Raw genomic sequence first — 19,912 nt, 5'->3', positions numbered from 1 at the left:
ATCCACTTAATTTAGCAAGCTAGATTATACATAGCAATTTATTTGTAAAAATCATAATGAAACAGCATTGTTTTAAATGCTAGATGTGGATAAATGGGGAGGAAAAACTGATGAGACAAGATTCGTGTTGTTGAATCTACACTGAAGAATTATGGCAGCCTCTTGCTTTATCTGCATTGGAATCAATTTAGTAATTTTTAATTCACTGATTTTCTGTTGTTTGCTTAACATTTATTAATTGATTGTCATTCTCATGCAATTAATTCAAAAGTTGGCAAGTTTAACATGCAGAGATTAATTTTCTTTTACTAACTCACCACTTAGAATACCTTTTTTTTTGAAAAACAGGTTACCGAGAAATTACCTCCACATCAATCATATTTATAAATGAAATAGAGTTGGGGTGTTGCACGCCATCTGTCAATCCAAACTGAACCTTTCCTTATAAATGATTAAGATTTTCTATGTAATTCAATAAAATAATAAGAAAAAAATTAGAACAGCTCTGTCTTTCACACACTTCAGTTCTAACCAAAACTCAGTTTGAACACCTAGGACTTTCTGTAAGGCTGGGAATCTCTCATTTAAGAGTATGATGCATCTTAGGTCATATGGAAATAAATGGTATGCTTGCCCCATCATCCACTGGTCATATGATCTGCACCTTTACAACAACCTACAGTTTGCTCAGCTGTCAAGTGTTTCTCATCCAGAATGAGAGCCATTCATTTGCCTTTCGTGTCACACTCATTTACAACGGCTGAAATGTTTATTCAGGAAGGGAGTAGAGATAATGAGCAAGATTTCTTTGCTCTTAGTTACCAGGGGCTATCCACAAGACTTCAGACTCACTCACTGTCTTCCTCATTGCAACACAAAACAGCAGAGGGTGAAAGGAAGAAAAGCATTCCCAACCCTCCTTGTTTTATTATATTCACTTTCACTATATTTGGTGTTTAACTGAAAGCCTCAGTTTCTGCATCTTTTTAACTCTGTGTGTCACTCAGGCTGCTGATGTAAAGTGGACAAATTGGCAAAATAGACTTTTACAGAGAGTGGCAAGGAATATGCCTTAGACAATAAGTTTCTTTGTCTCCTGTATAAGGCTAGAGTGGACTCAAGCATTTTGATCTCAAAATGAGGATTTAATATCTCTTACAGACAATACAGGGGTTCAGAAATATATGCAGTTAGGCATAAGAAGACACACAGAATGAATTCAGCACTCAATGAAGACTGTAGGATATATGAGCATGCAAGCTGTGATGCAGGGCTTGTAGGAACCCTACCCAGACATTTTTTTTAGCACAGAACATAAAACATGGCCTTTCTCCTCTCTCCTGTAATGTTGCTAAGAAAGCTATGCAGAAGAAAACTAGTCTTTTTTGCATTTGAGTTAAATCTGAAGTTAGCTTTTCATGTAACAACAAAGGGTAGAACACATATGTACATGTATATAAATTTTAATCTCATGCACAGCCCACTGAATTAGTGGGACTAGATCTCGTAAAATAAGACTCTAAATGATCTGAAAGACTGTGAGAAATGTACACAATATTTAACAAACAAGATCAGTTTGTTTCCTATAGAAAACTAATGCGAAAAGCCTTAGAATGGCATCTTTTTGATGGATTTTAAAACCTTCCTATGGAAATCTTTAGCAAGCACAGAAATTCTCTGCTAAAATCTGTGGGATTGTTAAAGGTAACTGGAAAAAAGATATCACATCATTCTTGTTAACCTGGTAGAACTTTTTAGTAAAGAAAGGGAAATTGTCTAGAAATGTGCAAATTTTGAAGACTTTTGTACACTTTGATCTGATGAGTCATTATAAGCTTACTGCACATCAATCTGCACTCCTACGAAATTCAGTGGTGCCTTGTTTTGCTTAGACCATGTAAGACAGCACAGGATTTGGCTCATTATGCTGTTTAAGTCACTTCTATTATAATTTCTCCACTTTCATTGACTTATGCTGAGCACCTTCCTTAAATCTCAGGTGAAATCCCCAGGACATTTCGTACAAACATGTACTTTGGATAATTGACTGTCTGCTTTAGCTGCTAAATTTAAAGCAAGCCAGGGTTATGGCACTGTATATTTTGTTAGATATTTTTCTGGCTTTGTGGAGTATTCGCTGCATGATCTGATAAAAACTGAGGCTAAATGAACTCTACAATTTGTATTTCTACTGCCACAAGTTTATTGGCTTGGTTTTTTTTTTCTCCTTGGCTCTGTCTGTAAGGTTCATTACTTACAGTTACTGTAGAATCAATTTGAAATGGCCAAAATCAGTGATGGAATTTATAGCACAATAAACGTACTGCCATATAAGTGCTGTTACACATGAAAGGACCTCAGAATATTTTCAGCAATCCTTCTACATAGCAAAGTGTTCTGTTTTTATCAATTTAACAGAATCACCACAGGTATATTCTGAGAGGTGTAATCCTGACAGCTACACAGCAGATTTTCTCTGAGGCAGATATTTTTACAGGAAAACAATATTTTTGATAAAATCTTAGCATATCAGAACACAGAAGAGAAACTGAACGCATCTTTTTCATTCTCCACATCAGGCATTTGCAGTTCTTTTTCACAACATATACACAAAAAAACCCCACAAAAAACCTGAACCAGAAAGAGTTTATGGAAGAAATATTTTCACACTCCTTGAGATATATATTTATTAGTTATCAGTTTAGAAACCCTGAAATCTAGAGTAAGAGTAGGGCACTATGGCACATGGGGAACATGGAGGGCACTTGAAGCTAAAACATAGAGTATAGCATCAGTAGTTGCCTGTTTATAAAGTCTATAAAGATTTACATCTCTACTTAGTACATTTTTCTTTCCAAGTGTCTCTATTGTAGGCATCTCATATTTTACATCATTTTGGAGCACAGAAACTTTTAACTTTAGAATGATGCATTGTGAAAAAAATACAGAAAAGACAGATGGCAGCTTGTCCTCCCCAAAACTCAATTTCATAATATGCATGTGATCGCTAATAGGCAGGCACTAAAAAACAATTTTCCTTGACGGAAAAGAGCTGATAAATTGTCAACATAAACTTCATCTATGGTTGCTCCAGTGATCTAAAGCTCTTCTGTGAGTTTTGTACCATCAAAGTCTGTATCTTGCAACCATATAAAAATTTATGAATCCATATGACTATAAAGTGATTGAAAACAATCCATAATGCATGTTTGCGTATCGAGAATCAGCTTCTTGCTTCCTTGGGAAAAACTGTGTCCAGTGCCCCATTCCTAACACTGTAGAAGATCCAAGCTGTGTCCATTGATGCCCTGTGAGCTAATTGAAACAGGGCTCTGCTTTTAAGTATCTCTTAAGCACGCTGTTAGTGGTGGACTGACTTAATCAACATAGTCTTTGTAACAATACAACAATACAACAATGCGATCACAAAAACTGAAAGCAGGTGATTTGTCAGGAAATAAATATACATTTCTGAGCACTTGAGCAAGGAGAAATTAATGAAAAAGCTAATAAGATAACAATTTCTAAGAAGAAATATGATTATCTAATACTTCAGAGAAGAAACATGCCTGGACCTTCCAAAATATGTCAAAAGCCCACCTGGCCACTGAGTTCACATGAAACAAAATTGAGCATTCAAGTCATGTACGCACAAATTCTTGGGGAAAATGTCCAAACTATCTGTGCCTAGAATGAGACTTGTTTATACTGAAAAAGCAGAGTTCATTTCAGATTTAAATATTTCACTGTAAGTGGTAACTATTAATTTTTATTTTTTAAAGGCTCATAACCATTAAATATTTGCACACCTCTAAGAATTCAGAACTTTTTCTGAGAATAACTGAGAAGTAGTAACTCAACAGCAGATAAGCTGTGACTGCTCTGTTATCAACATATTTGCCTGGAACAAAATAACATGATGGTCCCACCACATATTTAATTGCAAGAATTCCTTAAGTTTGATTGTGAAAAGACTACGAAACACTTAGATCAGGTTTTTCTTGCTATACAGAGGAGGCACTACTTACAAGTATGTGACCAGCTCTACCAAATGAAGCCACCGGAAGAATACATATTTCTTGAATTTTCTTTTAATGGGAGCAATACTGTCAGTTTTAAAGGCACCAGACTTGCATCCTGTTGCTCTAATTGTATGCAGTCTATATTACTCTTTTTATGTCCCCTAAAACCAACCAAAAAACCAACCAACCATCAGTAGACCAAGAATATATTTCAAACTGAGGAAATATTGTCAAGTATTAGAAAGCTACACTCTTTTCAATGTATATTTGGATAGAGTCACTGATGTGCTACACTGTTTGGTTTAGAATGGAAAACATACAAAGACTGGAATTATAACTGAATATGTCTGTAAAAAGGAAATGTAGTATCAGAAACAAAAGTGGAAAACATATTGTTTACCACTGATGAAATAGACCTTGGCTGTGTCCTTTCAACAACAAGCAATTCACACAGCAATGAACACAAGAAGTTCAGAGAGAATAAAATACTTATCCATAAAAAGTGAAATAAAACTTGTAACCCTCCTCAGGGTAACCTCTTCAGAGCTCAGACCTCTTTATGCAATCTGTATGAATTTGCAGTAAAGACTCCAGTATGAAGTTTATAAGAAAATTACTATTTCTTGTAAAACACTTAGTGTTTTCATTTGTTTGGGGTATTTTGTATGAATTTCAACTAATGGAGAAAATTAAAATAATTGTGTTCTTCCAACTTTATTTTCAGATACTGATTATTTTCCTCTAAGTAGGCACAAAATTCTTGATTCTAAGGAGGGACAGCCAAAAAATGTATCAGTAACAACTAAAATTTCTTATTTCATACTGGTTAGAGATGCATTAAGGTATATAAGCTCCAGGGTCACTATAAGCCTTGCTCAGCTTTCTTTAAAAGCATTGGGAGTAATAAAGACTTCTATTTTATCTTCAGTGAAATAATACTGCTGAAATATCACCTCATTTTTGATGTCAGCAGTGATTTCTTTTTACCTCCATGATGTCAAATGGGAATTATTATTATTAGAATGACGGCTTCCTAATGATGCTGTAAAAAGGAGAAACTGAAACTCTTTCCACTAAACATCTATATTCTGCCTTTTTCATAGGGTAAAGCAGATAGGCTCAACCATACACCATTCCTCAAACAAATAAAGAGGCAGACTTAAACATTCAGAAATAGAAGCACAATGGCTTACTTGGTTATATAGTAGCGAATATGCCTTTTGGAGAGTAGAGAAAAAGGACATTTACACTATAGTAACTCTTTCTTGGAAGCATGGACTGAAACACTCATGATCAATTTTCTGTTCTAGAAGGTAAAACCAGCAAATCAACAACCAGATCACTATCCAGAAGTCATTACACCAGGTAAAATCAGGGAATGAAAGCCTCAGGTAATGGTTCCAATTTAACTATTGGCTTCAACAACACCGGTGATGGACACTGAAATGCTCTGTGCTTTTTGTCTCCCATTTTGTCAAATGAGTGAGTACAGAGGAACATTGCTTCATATGACAGCAAATTATATTAATAAATTTGGCTTTTGAGAAGATGATGAGCCTGAGCCGTTTGCGACCACCTATTCATGTAGAAAGTGAATAGCAGATGCAAAGCGGTACTATCTGCATGAGCGAATGGAGCATTTTGATTTTCTAATTACACTTTGATCAAATATAACGAGCTACAGTGAATAATGATTCCCTACCAATTTTACATTTCTTATTACATATATTGCTTCACAGTAGTTAGTAAAGCTTGGAGGTCTTTAGGGTGGATTAATCAAATTGAAAAAAAGTCTCTATTTATAAGTTTTGCTCGTTTTGAACCAAACAGGGAAGTTTGCAAGGAGCCAAGCCAGCTGCCAGATGAGGAGGGGGATGCTACCAGCCCTGCTCCTGTCCCACAACGAGGTGGTAGGAATGGCAGTTTTGTTTGTTTTTGTTTGGTTTTGGTGTTTGTGTGGTTTTTGGTGGTTTTTTTTGTTTTGTTTTTTGTTTTTTGTTTGTTTTTTTGTTTGTTTGTTTGTTTGTTTGTTTGTTTGTTTTTGGTTTTTTTTTGGTTAAAGTTCTGCTAAATTTCACTCTATCTGATCTGAGTACTTTTTCCTTTGGCATCTCGTTTTGCCTGTTCAGGGCAGTCATCAAAACAAAGGAAGTACCGACGCAAGAAAATGAAGTGTGATGTGCTGGAACACAGAGATGATTTGACAATATTCATGCACAGGGAAGAAAGGCTGAGGATGAAGTACAGCATGTAATCACAGTTAGCTTTTACACAAACAGGCATTGTTATCTTTGGCAAGTTACTTGATCTCTCGGTATGTCAGCACTTTCCAGTCTCAGAGGACTGTTGCAAAAATACATTCATTAATATAAATGACATTATAAGCAACAGGAAAAAGCCAATAAAACACAAGAAGGTAAGAACTTCACAAAAGGTAAATGTTTAAAAAATACATGGAAATCAACGTATGAGCCTATTGTCTTCTCTTAGCACACTTTGGACAAAAACTGCGAAAATTTTGGAAGTGGTAGAGAGAGTTAAAAAAGCTAATAGTGTTTGTATTTGTACATCTAAACCAATCTTCAAATTATGAAAAGGAGGTGAGCCAAAATATCCACTGGCAGCAGTTATAAAATGGCCAAGTGAAGCAGAGATGTGGGCAGCAGCATCTGTCTGTGTCAGAGCAAATTCTGCCTGACTATTTTTTGCAGAGCACTGTGTGCTTTTTCTTGCTCCTATGCAAGGTATACTCATTACCAGTAAGCAGTAGCATACAACATTGGTGGATAACTTAAGAAAGCAGTGTGGACTGAAGACCTCTCTTTTTCAGTAGGCATTCCTACCTTGGAGTATGATATCTTTCTCCCAATGTGTAATAAGAGGTATTTTCTGGTTCCCTCTCTGGTGAGACCTCATCGTTCTCTTCCTACTCACAGATATCTGTCTATTGACACCACAGTGGGTCTCAGACTGCACTATTAGTTCACATGTCTAGACAATTAGTGCTACATACGAAAGTGTATCAAACATTTTATATCTCTATGACTCAATAACACTTGGTCCTTGAAAGAATACCAGATTTGGTTTGGAACTAATCTCTGTCCATTTTCAATATTTTATTATATATCAGAGTAAATCCTGATCTCACAGTTTTCTCTCACTGTTATATCCACTGACTTTTAAGAAAGGATGCTTCAGAATTATACTTCTGAAAAAAACAGAATCAAAGGCAATTGCTGCTAATTTGGTGTTAATATTATCTTTTTATATGTTTTATAGTTTGATAAGAGAATTTATGAAAATAAACAATCTCCCAGAAAGTAATCTGTCTTTACTGAATTTTATTTTTTTTTTGGGGGTTGGTTGGTTGTTTTTTTTAGTGTTTTTTTTTTTTCTTCCAGAATCCAGTTTTTGATTTTCTGTTTGCCCAGTTTGGAACAAAACCACAACTCTGAGGCTGTATAAACATTTAAGATAATATCTGAAGAGAAACACATCCTGATACAGGTGTCAGGAATTCTACAGCTGTAGTCATCATGAGGAATGATCAAAGCTTGAATCTTTCTTTTAAGGAAGACTGCTATTAAAAAGGCCTTTTCTATAATACTATTTAATATATATTAATTTCATTAGTGCTACTGCAATAGTGAATGCCTAACATATTCATGTCCAGATGGTAGAATAGTGCTATAAATCCCATTTTAAAGATGCTCAGCCTTGAAAATGTCTTTGAGAAGGTGGAGTTAGTAGTTACTGAACAGTTTTAAAAAATTGGTTGATGTATTTAGATGCTGAATGTGAACTAAGTTTTTCCAGATAGCTCTCCTAATAGAATCTCACAGTTCTATAGCAAGGCATAAAATGAATTCTAGTCTTCTTAATCCTGTTGCAGACCATTATTTCTTGAACCACATCTTTATATCTACAAGTAGATACTTCATAAGACTCAGATTGGCCCATTAGTGTTTTGTTCTTTTATAAGTAATGCTGCATCTTTACTAGCTAAGAGACTTCCTTTTGACTAAAAGGTCATCGATTTACATGGGTGAATTCTCGATCAGTTCTTTCTCTCTGACAAATTACCTTTATGTCTTCCCAGTGCTGAAAAGTCTGGGGAATGCATATGCTGACATTTAGAAAACTCTTCACATAATGTTTCCTGATGTTGGTTTCTTACTCCTTCTTCACTCAATTAAAGAGGTGTGGCAGTAGCCATGTGACAAACTACTAAATTCTGTGGGTTTCTTTCTTCCTACAGAGAAAGGTCAGGGCACCTTTCTGGGACAGAGTAAAATCCTTGACCGAAAAAATTTCATGGGGAAAAAATATTAGAGGAGGAGAAAAAAAATTAGGCTAAGCTGGAAAGTGGGATATGTTAATTCCCTCAGGCAAAAGAGGGAATTAAATCTGACTCTAACATAGCCTACATCCAAGAAATGTACTGATCATTAGACTATTATGCAAAAAACCAGCTGCCTTCTATTTCCTCCTCCTTCCCATTCTCCTGAAATGGAAGGGGGTTTTCTGCCATGATATATTGTGTTCTTAAAGCGATTTTGGAATAGGGACATCTTGTTTCTGAATTCCAGGTGAATCTTTCACTTGGATGAGAAACAATAATTGCAATTTTGGATTGAACCAAGAGAACAGCATCACAAGGTGAGTGCAATGGCATATTTCTGTCTGTCTAACAAGGTTTTTGAATCTCTTGCCCTCTTGGATTAATGAATCTAATTTTTGCCAAAAACTGAATTTCATTCTAGCGCACAACTGAGATTTACGAATCTTGCCCAACTCTTCAAGTACTTCTAAAAAAAATCAATTTAAATTGTGAATAAAGGCAGGAATAGCATGAAAAATACACATAATAGAACTGTGACAGGCATAAAATCTCAACAAGAAATTTTCATTAAAAGAATTCTAATGTTATGATTTTAAATATGAAATCTGAGAGTACAGACTCAGAGAATGTTTAATTTTAAACAAGTTGGTAGAAAGATAACATTGCACAAGACAAAATGATCAATTCATGTGGACTACAAAGACTGATTTGTGAAAACGCTTTTGTGGAGTTTTAAAAATTATTTAAAATATTTCAATATACAGCAACTGATGTATGAGGTATAGCTAACTGAACTTGCATCCTCCATTACTGAAATACAGACATTAGACATGCAATAAAATATCAAAATTTCTAAACTAAACTTGCTGAACCAATTTTTATATATATATAGCAAGTTACTCATTGTTATGCAGTATGTCCACTGGAAGGGACAGCCTGGAGGTTTTTTAAGATGTCCTTAACTCTGCTGATAAGTCTCCAAGAAGTTTGATTGCCAGCTTCGTGGGAGATGGAGAGAAAACAGATGGTCGTTATCCCAAATTCAGAGATTGACACGGTGACAGTAAAAGTACAAGGGAATCGTGTTTGCTTATCCACTTCTGTAATAGCTTATCATGAGAGGTCTACTCCATAAAACAGTAGAGGGGTATATATGGATACATACTAACACATCTGATGAGTTGATGAACTGGAAACTACTGGTAACTACTGGCTCTGATGATGCTCATCGCTTTGACTACTTCTTGATCCCATTAGTTATGCTTTGCTTAAGAGACCAGTATCTGGCCCTAAAAGTTGGAACAAAGAAAATCCTAGCACAATCTGACATGCAAGTAAATATGACAAAACAATGAAAGGATACTACAGAGGAGTAAGGAATGTATCACTGGACTCGAACAAAGTAATTTTGAATTAAAACTAGCTTTGACATATGCCTGAGTAAGTCAGACAATAGAAAAATTGAAGGTGGGATAACTTAAGTGTACAGAATTGTGATCCTCAAATGGAGGAAAACAAATGGAAAAGGAAATAAAATGGAGATAAAATCCAAATTAAATATAAAACTGTCTTTCACTGATTAAAAAAAAAATTGAAAAAAAGGAAGATGTGATACATTTTCAGCAGTGAAAAAGCAGTAAGTCTCTCCAGCACATATCTTGGACAACAGCTGTAATGGTAATACATTCTGAGTTTTGCAATGAACTTAATTATAATTTTTTCTTTTTATTTCTTTTCATTATGTTTTATCAGCTGACTAAATTTTATTTGACTGTTTTTAAAGATTTAAAATGTATTAACTGAAATAAATCTCTAGTACTTTATATAAAAATTCTTTTCCTACAAGCCTCTGAGCCTAAGAATATTAAGAATGGGAAATTCTAATTCAAGGAGAGTGCTAGGGAACAATGAAAGGGAAAGAGAGAGGGAGGATTAATCATGTAAACACTTTTCCACTTAGACTTTTAAGGTAACATAATTCATGGAAAAAAAGGCCATTACCTTCATCTTTACATATAATTCAGAACCAGTTATATCAGTCCAGGAAGGGACTATAAACAGGGTCTATCATGGTCTAGAATAGGGTCTCTGATGTATACCTGTGTAAGTTTATCAGTCTGATTTTTGTTCCAATATTTTTTTTGATAGAAAATTAGTCTTGACTAAATCAACCTGAATGATTAATCAATTTCATTCTCTGAGTGTTTTCACTTTTATGTGATTTTCCTGAGGCAGGGATCACTCATTCTGAAAATTGGCTAAGCATATTGTGAACCACCTCATTCATTTGGTGTCTACAGAAGACATTCACCAGCAGTCCTCAAAGCAACGAAAAATGGTAATGCAGTTCTGAGGTCAGTAAAAGTTTGGATCAAGACACAATTACTTTACAAAGATGAAAAAATTTTATTAGTCCTGGAGGACTGAATCCACAGGGAGCTGAATATCTCTGGCAGAGCTAAAATTTGACTCATAGCATACAGACTTCCTAGCACTGCTCCCGGTGAATGGTTGTATGCTGATTCAGGAGCGTTACCCACCCACAATGACACAAGAGCTCAAAGGAACGTGTTAGCCAAGAGCCCTTGTTTGTTGCAGATGGAAAATTCAGTGCTCTGTTGTATTCTGAAGGGGTGAGAGAGTGGCTCCTGAGTCAGCCTGCTCCACAAGGATTTCCTGCAGGAACTTTGCTGCACATGATCCCAGCCAGCTTTTCATATGATCTTCATCAAGATTATGCAACTATTCTTCTCTTAGATGATTTCTTATAGACGTACATCCATAAGGCTCATGGATCTTTTTTAATTTTGATAAAATACATTCCTTAATAAATTCAAGAAACCTTAAGTTTGTTCTATCACTGGTCTTTAGAAATCAATGACTAAATTGGTAATATTACTAAAAGTGTGAGTGACATTCACTATAGGAGTTGAGTTTTATTATGCTTGTCTGATACACCAAGAGTGATGTTTAAACAAAGCAGTTCTTAACACTCGGTTGAAAGGATATTCACTTGATCCAACTTGTCTAAAATGAATGCACTGTTTTTCTGGGGCTTGCTGCGGCTGTAGATAATGATCCTTCCATGGAACACAGAGTGCCAATAACCATGCCTTTGCAAAACTGTCAAAGTACAATTCATATGGCTGGACACAGCTAAATTCAGCCAAACACTGCCAGTTACAAATTCCTTAAAACCAACAAAAAGCAGAGGAACTACATATCTATTTTTACACCTGCCTAGGGCTTCTATATTGTTTAAGCAATTTTACTCAAGCTGACTTGTCTCATGAAAAAGTTCGGAAAAACTCAAGTGTTTTATTTACAGACAGTTTTGTTGACTATCATAGTTTTTCTTTTTATCCATTCATTGTGTCCAGGAAAAACTTGATAAAAAATGATATCTGATCTTTCAAAACTCATTTTGCTCTACTTCTGACATCTCAGTTATGATTTTAAGTGTTTCCATGAGGCATCAGCAGTTCTAAGAGAAATTAAATTATGTTTATATGATAGACATTACTGTGCCTTTTGAGTAAAGGGTCTACTGTGAATTTCAAAAACTGTATTGTAATGAGTAAAAACCCAGCCTTGTGAAGTCAACGTATTCTAGATATGTCCTATTCTGATTCTGGACAAATATTAGATTGTCAGGAGTCCAAGAGAGAATGACAGAGTTACTCACATATTTCTTTTGTTCTCACCTACATCTGGCAAAAAATGTCACACTACAAAGTCCACAAATTCACTATGTTTACCCATTACAATTGCATCAAAAATATCCAGCAAAGCAAGTTCTCTATCAATCTAACTTTGGCCTAGCTTGGGCGGACCATGCCATCACGAGAATTAGTATAACTCCAATGACCTGAAGAAGAGTGCGATGCTGTTCACATGCTGGGGGGAAGGGAGACACCTGACAGGCTTGAGAGATGGGCCCTGTGCTGACCTCAGAAAGTTCAACAAGGAGAAGTGCAAGGTCCCTGGGTTGGGGCAATCCCAAGTACAACTACAGGCTGGTCAGAGAACAGATTGAGAGCAACCCTAAGAAGAAGGACTTTGGGGTGCTGGACACAAGAGAGGCTGGACATGAGCTGGCAATGTGCGCTTGCAGCCCAGAAAGCTGACTATATCCTGGGTTGCATCATAAGCAGCATGGCCTGGTCAAGGGAGGTGACTCTTCCCCTCTACTCCATTCTGGTGAGACCCCACCTGGAGTATTGTGTCCAGCTCTGGGATCCACAATATAGGACCAGAGGAGAGCCATGAAGATGTTTAGAGGGATGGAATACCTTTCCTATGAGGACAGGCTGAGAGAACTGGGATTCAACCTGGAGAAGAGAAGGCTTCAGGGTTAACTTACAGCAGCCTTCCAGTACCAAAAGGGGCCTACAGGAGAGCTGAAGAGGGACTTTTTACAAGTGTATGTAGTGATAGGACAAGGGGAATGGCTGTAAACTGGAAGACAGTAGGTTTAGATTAGATATGAGGAAGAAAATCTTTATTGTGAGAGAGGTGAGACACTGGAACAGGTTGTCCAGAGAAGTGGTGGATGACCTATCCCTGGAATTTTTCAGAGGTAGGTTGGATGGGGCTTTGAGCAACCTCATCTAGTGAAAGGTGTCTCTGCTCATGCCAGTAAGGTTGGAACTAAAGGATCTTTAAGGCCCCTTCCAACCCCAACCATTCTATGATTCCATGAACTGCCCATTCATTCATTCGCCTTCTGCCTCCTTAGACTGTCAGTACACTTCCTGGTCTTGACACCTCCCGAAAATTGTAAACTGGTCAGCATGAACAAGTACTCGGTGCATTCTTTCAGGTGTTGACAAGTAAACAGGGTACGGATCAAAACTTGCGATGCCTTAAGAAACCACTGGTTTGGACTTAAAACTTTTACTAGCAACTACTTTAACTATGTTGACCCAGAAAACATCCAACCAAAAGACTACCAGTCATTTGGTTGCAAAAAAGACATTTCTAGCAGATTTTTACTGCTCAGGTATGATGATGAGAATTTTTTGGGAAAAGTTAGTTGGGGAATTTTACTTTAAAGCTCCTCTAAGTCCTCCTCTGAAAACTGAAAAAAACCCCACAAAACGCTTGTGAAAGGTTTTAAATGAACATTGACAAGCAATTTCTTTAAATAAACACACATTCTCAGACTTACTTCCTTGCACCACCCTTTTATCTTGTATAAAACTTAATGGATGACATATTTCATTCCACAAGTTGACAGTGTTAAAAATGTGCTCTTCCTTCTAGTTTTAGTGTACTGCAAAGCCACTGATAGCTACAGGCGTTATGAGCGATATATGACTGAAGAAAAATGAGATTACTGCTGATAAAGAACAAGAGAATTTCATATCTTAAAAGAGTCTCAAATCCAGCAAATATGATCCCCGGCAGCAGATGCCCCTCAGACAGACAATGAAAGAAAAATGGTGGAAAAGTACTCATTGTGGCTTGCTGTTTCCTTGAGCTGGAATGGCAGCAAAATGAAATAGCTCTAGCATACTGTCTGCATGGAAAAATCTTACCTTCTCTGGGAAAAACATAATCCAAAGACGAAATGAGCAGTAATTTTCCACTATGGGAAAAGTAATGTTAATCTGACTCCCCTTCTTTGGTAAAAGATACCTTTACTTTAGAAGTGTTGCTCTTTTAAAGGCTCTCATTCTGTTATCATCAATGTTTATCATAATAACCATCAATTTAACGGAGCTGTAGCACCAACGTCAAACCTCAGGCTCGAAATATTGTACTAATGATTGTTTAACAAAAGGAATGAGACATACGCAAATATGAAATAGCTCCTTTCTCTATTAAAGTGTTCCTGCAACATGAATGAACACAATTTTAAGATGTCAATGTTTCATGCTACAGTGCAGCCCTTACCTTGTAACCTGACGATTTGATGTGCACTCCTCGCTTGGTCAGTGTAGATTTCATTCGGATGAAAAAAGAGCGCTCTAGAGTGTTGTCAGTGGTTAGTAAACTGGGGCTTGTAGATTCCACTAGGAAATAGAAAAAATACATATACACATAATTTAGATTTTATACATCCCCTCTAAGCTATTTTTTCAGGTGCAATCCTTGAACTCACTAAAAATAAATGACTGATGGATGCTAAGAGTGTTGTAATCAATCTACCTCATTTAGAAAATGTTTATTTAACAAAAAAAACTTTGAAAAATATACATAGACTCAGTAAGCCTCATTTTCAAGTTATTTTTCCCATGGAATTTTTAACAGATATTTATCTCATTAACTCTTTCTTGTATGATTTTATTATGGCTGGAGTTATTTTTTTAAGGTATGACATCGTTTTAAAAAAAGTTCTTCAGTATTTTGCGAAAGGTAAAGTCTCACTGAGGTAGCAATTCTGTCTCCTGAAATAGGCTGCAAATTCTGCAAAGTTTTATTCCCTAATCTCTACTCCTCGACTGCAATGATACATAGGGTGAGTCACTACTGGATTTGAGTGCCTTGGTTTCCCCAGTACTGAAGTGAAGTTAGGGACTTTATTACCATTAAAGCACTAAACAGCCTGAAGGCAAAAATTATCCAGTAAATGACACATATTATTATAATTGTCATAATCATAATCAATTATTGGTGATTATTTAGTCATTGATGAAATACAATTTTAGTCCATCTGAAGAGATATTTCTTGCTTGCAACTAACTATAGCTCTCACCTATGCTTCTCAGTCCCTCAAATGCAACCACTTAACGTAGTAGATACTCTTAGTTTATATAAAACATGATAAAATAGCATGTACAATCCCAGTAAATACCAAGATATTCTTTATACAATCTTTATTATTGCTATTTTTTAGGTCTGATAAACAATATCTCCCCAAAATATTGTTAATTGGAAAATTCTGGAGCAGCTTACAATAATCAAGTATTATTGGAGATAAACAAACTTTCAGTTTCAGTGAGGAATTAACACAGAATAAAAAAATTATTTTGAAATTATTCTGCTATTGTTTAGGAGAATCATACAAACCACTAGTAGAAAGTGTGCAAGTATTTAAAAAGCATTTGTTATGCAGTGAACAGAAACACACAAATTGGTTTGTGAGCTAAGGATTATATCGAATTGTCCTTGATTTAATGTGGTAAAGTTGTCTTGTGTTTGTGACATTTCAGCTCTATTGTGATAACCGACAGCAGTGCCCCTTGCTTTACTGTCTCTTTTAAGATTTTTTTGTTTTAGAGAGTGTGAATTTGATGTCATTTTAAATGTACAGCTCTTTATCACTCGAGGGAAAAGCAGAGCCATGTTATATTTAGTACTTTCATTTCTTCTGATTAAATATGAATTACTATGAAATTTTTCTCATCATCTAACACACCATAATACGCCAACAGCTTTTTAATACACTATATAAGCACAAACTTCTGCTCTAAGAGTTTAATTTGCCCCTCTAATCCAATCACATCAACCTTATTTCTCTTATCAGAGATTCCCATTTTGAATTAAATGAGCTCATTAGTTTTAATCAAAAGCAGAGAGATCAAAACTTAAACGTAAATGCTTTAGATCAGAACTGTCAGTCAGCCGTGCAGTCCTATTTTACTAAAACACAAGATCAGAGACCCTTAGAACCAATTTTTTCTCGTAAGGGATGCCAAGAGCCTGAAGATGCTATATCCTTCTTTTTCTTTTTTTTTTGCTCCCAAGGACAGATTATACATTTAAGGTTAGATTTAATTCAGAGTATTTTTTTTTTCATTCTGGTGGAAATGGAAAAGTATGCCATTCTGTTGTTGTTTCTTTCACATTTATTGGTGCGGGTCATTGGAGACCTGAACAAATGTGAAGCCATCACAATCCATGCAACAAACTTGTCCTCAAAAATTCAGCTCTGTTCAGCAATATCACATAAGAAATAAAACTCTGAAAGGAAAAATATGTGTTTCAGGGTATGCTGCTGAAACAGCAACCAGAATCATCAGGATAGCAGCAGCACTGGTAAGATGAGGATCATGATTAATTATTATTTTTATTGTACAGTACAGTGCAGTAGTTAAAGAGTACATTAAGAAACCACAGCATGGGTGCTTCCTGCTATGTGAAGAAATGCTAAAATCAGCTTAACAAGTTTAGTTGTTGTAGTCCAGCACATTATGCTCTAGCACAGGCAGTAAGTGCAATATATCCTCCTGTGTTCTAATGGTAATTTCCAAAACACACAGAAGTAACGTTAAACACAGAATATTTCATGCTCAAAAAAAGATCAGGCTGTAATACATATGTACCATTACCAAGCAATTGCAATTAAAGTTTCTCTTTCATACAAAATTTTATGAAAAAAGGAAAACACCTGACATATAGTACAGTATTGGCATTGACATTTTTTGGGCTCATGGAACCTTATATCAAAAGCTCAACATCATTTTGCTGTTATTATAATATGTACAAACATATACATTTCTGTAAGGGTATGCTATAAAATGCATTTAATTTATCCAACAGACTGGAAAAGTGCCTGTCATATAAATATGTATTCTGAAGTGTTTGATTTTCTTTAACAAAAAGTACCTGGGAGTGTATGTGTGAGATGGGATTAGTTACCTAAAAGTCCAGAACAGCTTATGAAGAGCATTTTGAATTTCTCTCAGGAGAGAAACATTGTGGCTGACATTACAAATCTGCATTCAGAGTTGCACCCACCCACAGTAGATAATATAACAATGCTAACAGTGATTATGCATGCAGGATTTTAAAAATAGGATGTGTACAGAACACATCCATCGATGTCAGTGAGATTTGCACAGGAATATATGGAATATGGTCCATTATTTGTTCTCAGGAGTTGGTTTTAAATGTCTATCACTCAGCCTTTTCAATTTTTTTTTCAATTATGTCAAAGGAGGCTTGCAAGATGAGGAACATCAGAATGAAATTCTAGCAAATAATTTTTGATTTTTTAAAAATATTTGTAATCTAAGACCTTTGAAGAAGCCTGAAATAAACAAGACCTGCTTGGCTTGATACTGTAGAAACTAAAGATGTCTTTTGCACCGAAAAATAGAGTTTCTGGCCTGAATTTACTGAATTTAAACCTACTGCTGAGTTATAAACTCCCAAAATTGTGAGTTTAGAATGCTAATTATGTGATAAAAGTCAATGCTTACTGCATGTGAATGAAAATATTTTACACTCTCAGGTTTAGAAGTATAAAAAGTAAGTCTAGATTGTCTTCACAAAGCAGGTAACTGTGTACTCTGTTGGGAAAGTACTTGGCTTTGTCTGTCCTTAATATTGTCAGCAGAAACTACTAAGGGAACAAACCTCTTTTGTCATTCCCAAAGCTGATAATGCAGTATGAGATTTTTAGATTTCTAGACACCAGGAATGCATTGTCCATTTCAAAAGGCATGAAGCTGCAATTCACTACACCCATAGTAAAGTGTCACAAATGTAAAAAAGGTTAACTAAGAGCCACAGAACCAAATGGGAAGAGAGTATGAACTAGTACCCAATTCACAAAATTATTTAGTTATCTTCTAAGTATTTCTTTGTGAACAAGCCTTGTAGCTCTGATCCTTCAATGGGCTTTGCCTGGGGAACAATCTTGGGCTCAGATCCCAGAAACCAGTCATGTACTGTGTAACTTCCCAGGTTGGAAGAATTCTTCTGGTCTTCTGATGCGACATAAACATGCCAATAACTGTTTGGAGGACCGAGGTCCATGGCTCTAATCCTGCAGTGATTTGCAGAGATACTGTGCATCTGCGTGAAGTCTGACTACCTTAAACCTATAAAGCAAAACAATGTAAAACAATGCAAATAATTGCTCTTACACAGCAATAGCACAAGTACTATCCCAATGACTGATTCACAAGCACATTCAAATTCAGATAAACAATTTGTCCCTCAGGAAAAAAAGAAGTTCCAAATTTGATTTATGTCTTAAATAACAAAAAGCTGCCACAGTAGGCTGAATAAATGTTCAGCAACTTCTGGTTTCTTTTTTTGTTTGTTTGGGTTTTTTTTTTCCCCCAACATACATTAAAAATAATTGAGAGGAGAAAACTGTATTTTTGCATGTCAAACAGATAAAAGATAGGCTTCTCATTTTTGGGAGGACCAGAAGGTGCAGACGGAAAACCAAACATCAACGAGGAATTTCAGGGGGTTGGTGGAAAGAAACCTTATGGGTTAACATACAGGATTTTCTCGATTTTGTAGTGCTTCAGGAAGTTTTCACCTGACTTTCACTTCACTTCCTTGAAAACATGTATCCATACAGCTTTTAAGAGACATTCTCAAACACCAATTATACAGCCAGCCCTTAAAAGAGAAACAAAATAAAAAAACATACAAAACAGTAAGAAAAAAGGATCTCTCTTTTCATACTGTCTTCTACACTTGCAAACCTCTTCTCATATTTTCTTAAAGTCCATAGGCAACTGAGAATAATTATGTTCAGATGAATTATTAGGTAATGTAAATCTATCATTTTCAGTTGGACTAGATACATCTTTATAAATGATTCTATTTCTTCTGTGCAGTTTGTTGCCTGTAACCAGGCACCAAAAGACTTTCTAGGAAAATTTAACCTTGAATACTTAACTGTCTTCAATCAGAAAAATGACTCAAAGAAGCACTATTTCTAAGATCATTCTTTCTCAGTATATTATAGATCAAATTCGATCATTTTATAAGCCGTAAGATAGATTTTCACAACTATTAGCTCAGTAAACACAATTCAAAAGCTTCAAGTTAAGACAATTTATTTCCAATAAGTGCAAGATACTATTAGAACTTGTGCAAATGCATGTTTTTAAGTGGAGAGGGTTGAGGCTGACTGCAGAATTCTAGGCAATTACCAGAAGATAAAACTTGGTCTAGGAAACTATTGAATATCCTTGGACTATTTGGATGAACCACTTAGGCCTATTTACAGATGCTGGGAGCCTGCCTGTAGACCAACTGATGAGCACAGAGCTAGCAAATTCTATAAGTGCTTTCTTGGTCCTGCTGGTGTGCTCAGCAGCTTGCAAAATCAAGGGCTATCTGAACTGTTTATTTAACACTGTGTGTGGCAGAGGTTCATTCATTCTTCCAAGGCAATACTGTTTCTAAAAGGAGCTGTGGAATAATATTTTTGCTAGAAGCTGTACCAGTTATAAACAGGAACTTGAATTCCTGAAACACCAGATTTGGATCTGAAACTCATGGTACTTGCAGGTAACTTGGTAAGACTCTTAAAATTTCTATTTTTTTTTATTTTCTGAACAGATGAAGTTAAGAATTGGCCCCCAGGCTTTTGGTGACTTAGTTCTGTTCTTTCCTTTACTCAGGGGGAATAATGCTGGGTTCTGGCCAAGGCCTCACTCAAAAGGGGAAGACTCAGGGCAGCTGATACTCAGCAGAAGAAATAAAAAGAAGGATGACTTCCTCTAAAGAATTTATTTCTAGGTAATGTTTTCGGACAAGATAATAAACTGTTCTTTTTTGTCATCCTACCTCCAAAACGAAGACAATTCAGTTTTCATGACCTATAAGCCTATTGTGCCTCAAAGGCAAA

General features: G+C 35.8%; 1 protein-coding gene across 1 annotated transcript in view; it reads right to left on the bottom strand.

The window, feature by feature from the left end:
* NPAS3 (neuronal PAS domain protein 3) overlaps nucleotides 1-19,912 on the bottom strand; it is a 616,659-nt gene that overhangs the window by 43,306 nt on the left and 553,441 nt on the right. The window contains 1 exon segment of the mRNA XM_032692228.1: nucleotides 14,263-14,381. Within this exon segment, the coding sequence (XP_032548119.1) occupies nucleotides 14,263-14,381 (119 nt within the window).

Source organism: Chiroxiphia lanceolata, chromosome 6 (assembly GCF_009829145.1).
Source record: "Chiroxiphia lanceolata isolate bChiLan1 chromosome 6, bChiLan1.pri, whole genome shotgun sequence".
NCBI classification, from domain to species: Eukaryota; Metazoa; Chordata; class Aves; order Passeriformes; family Pipridae; genus Chiroxiphia; species Chiroxiphia lanceolata.
This window is presented reverse-complemented; position numbering and strand designations above follow the sequence as displayed.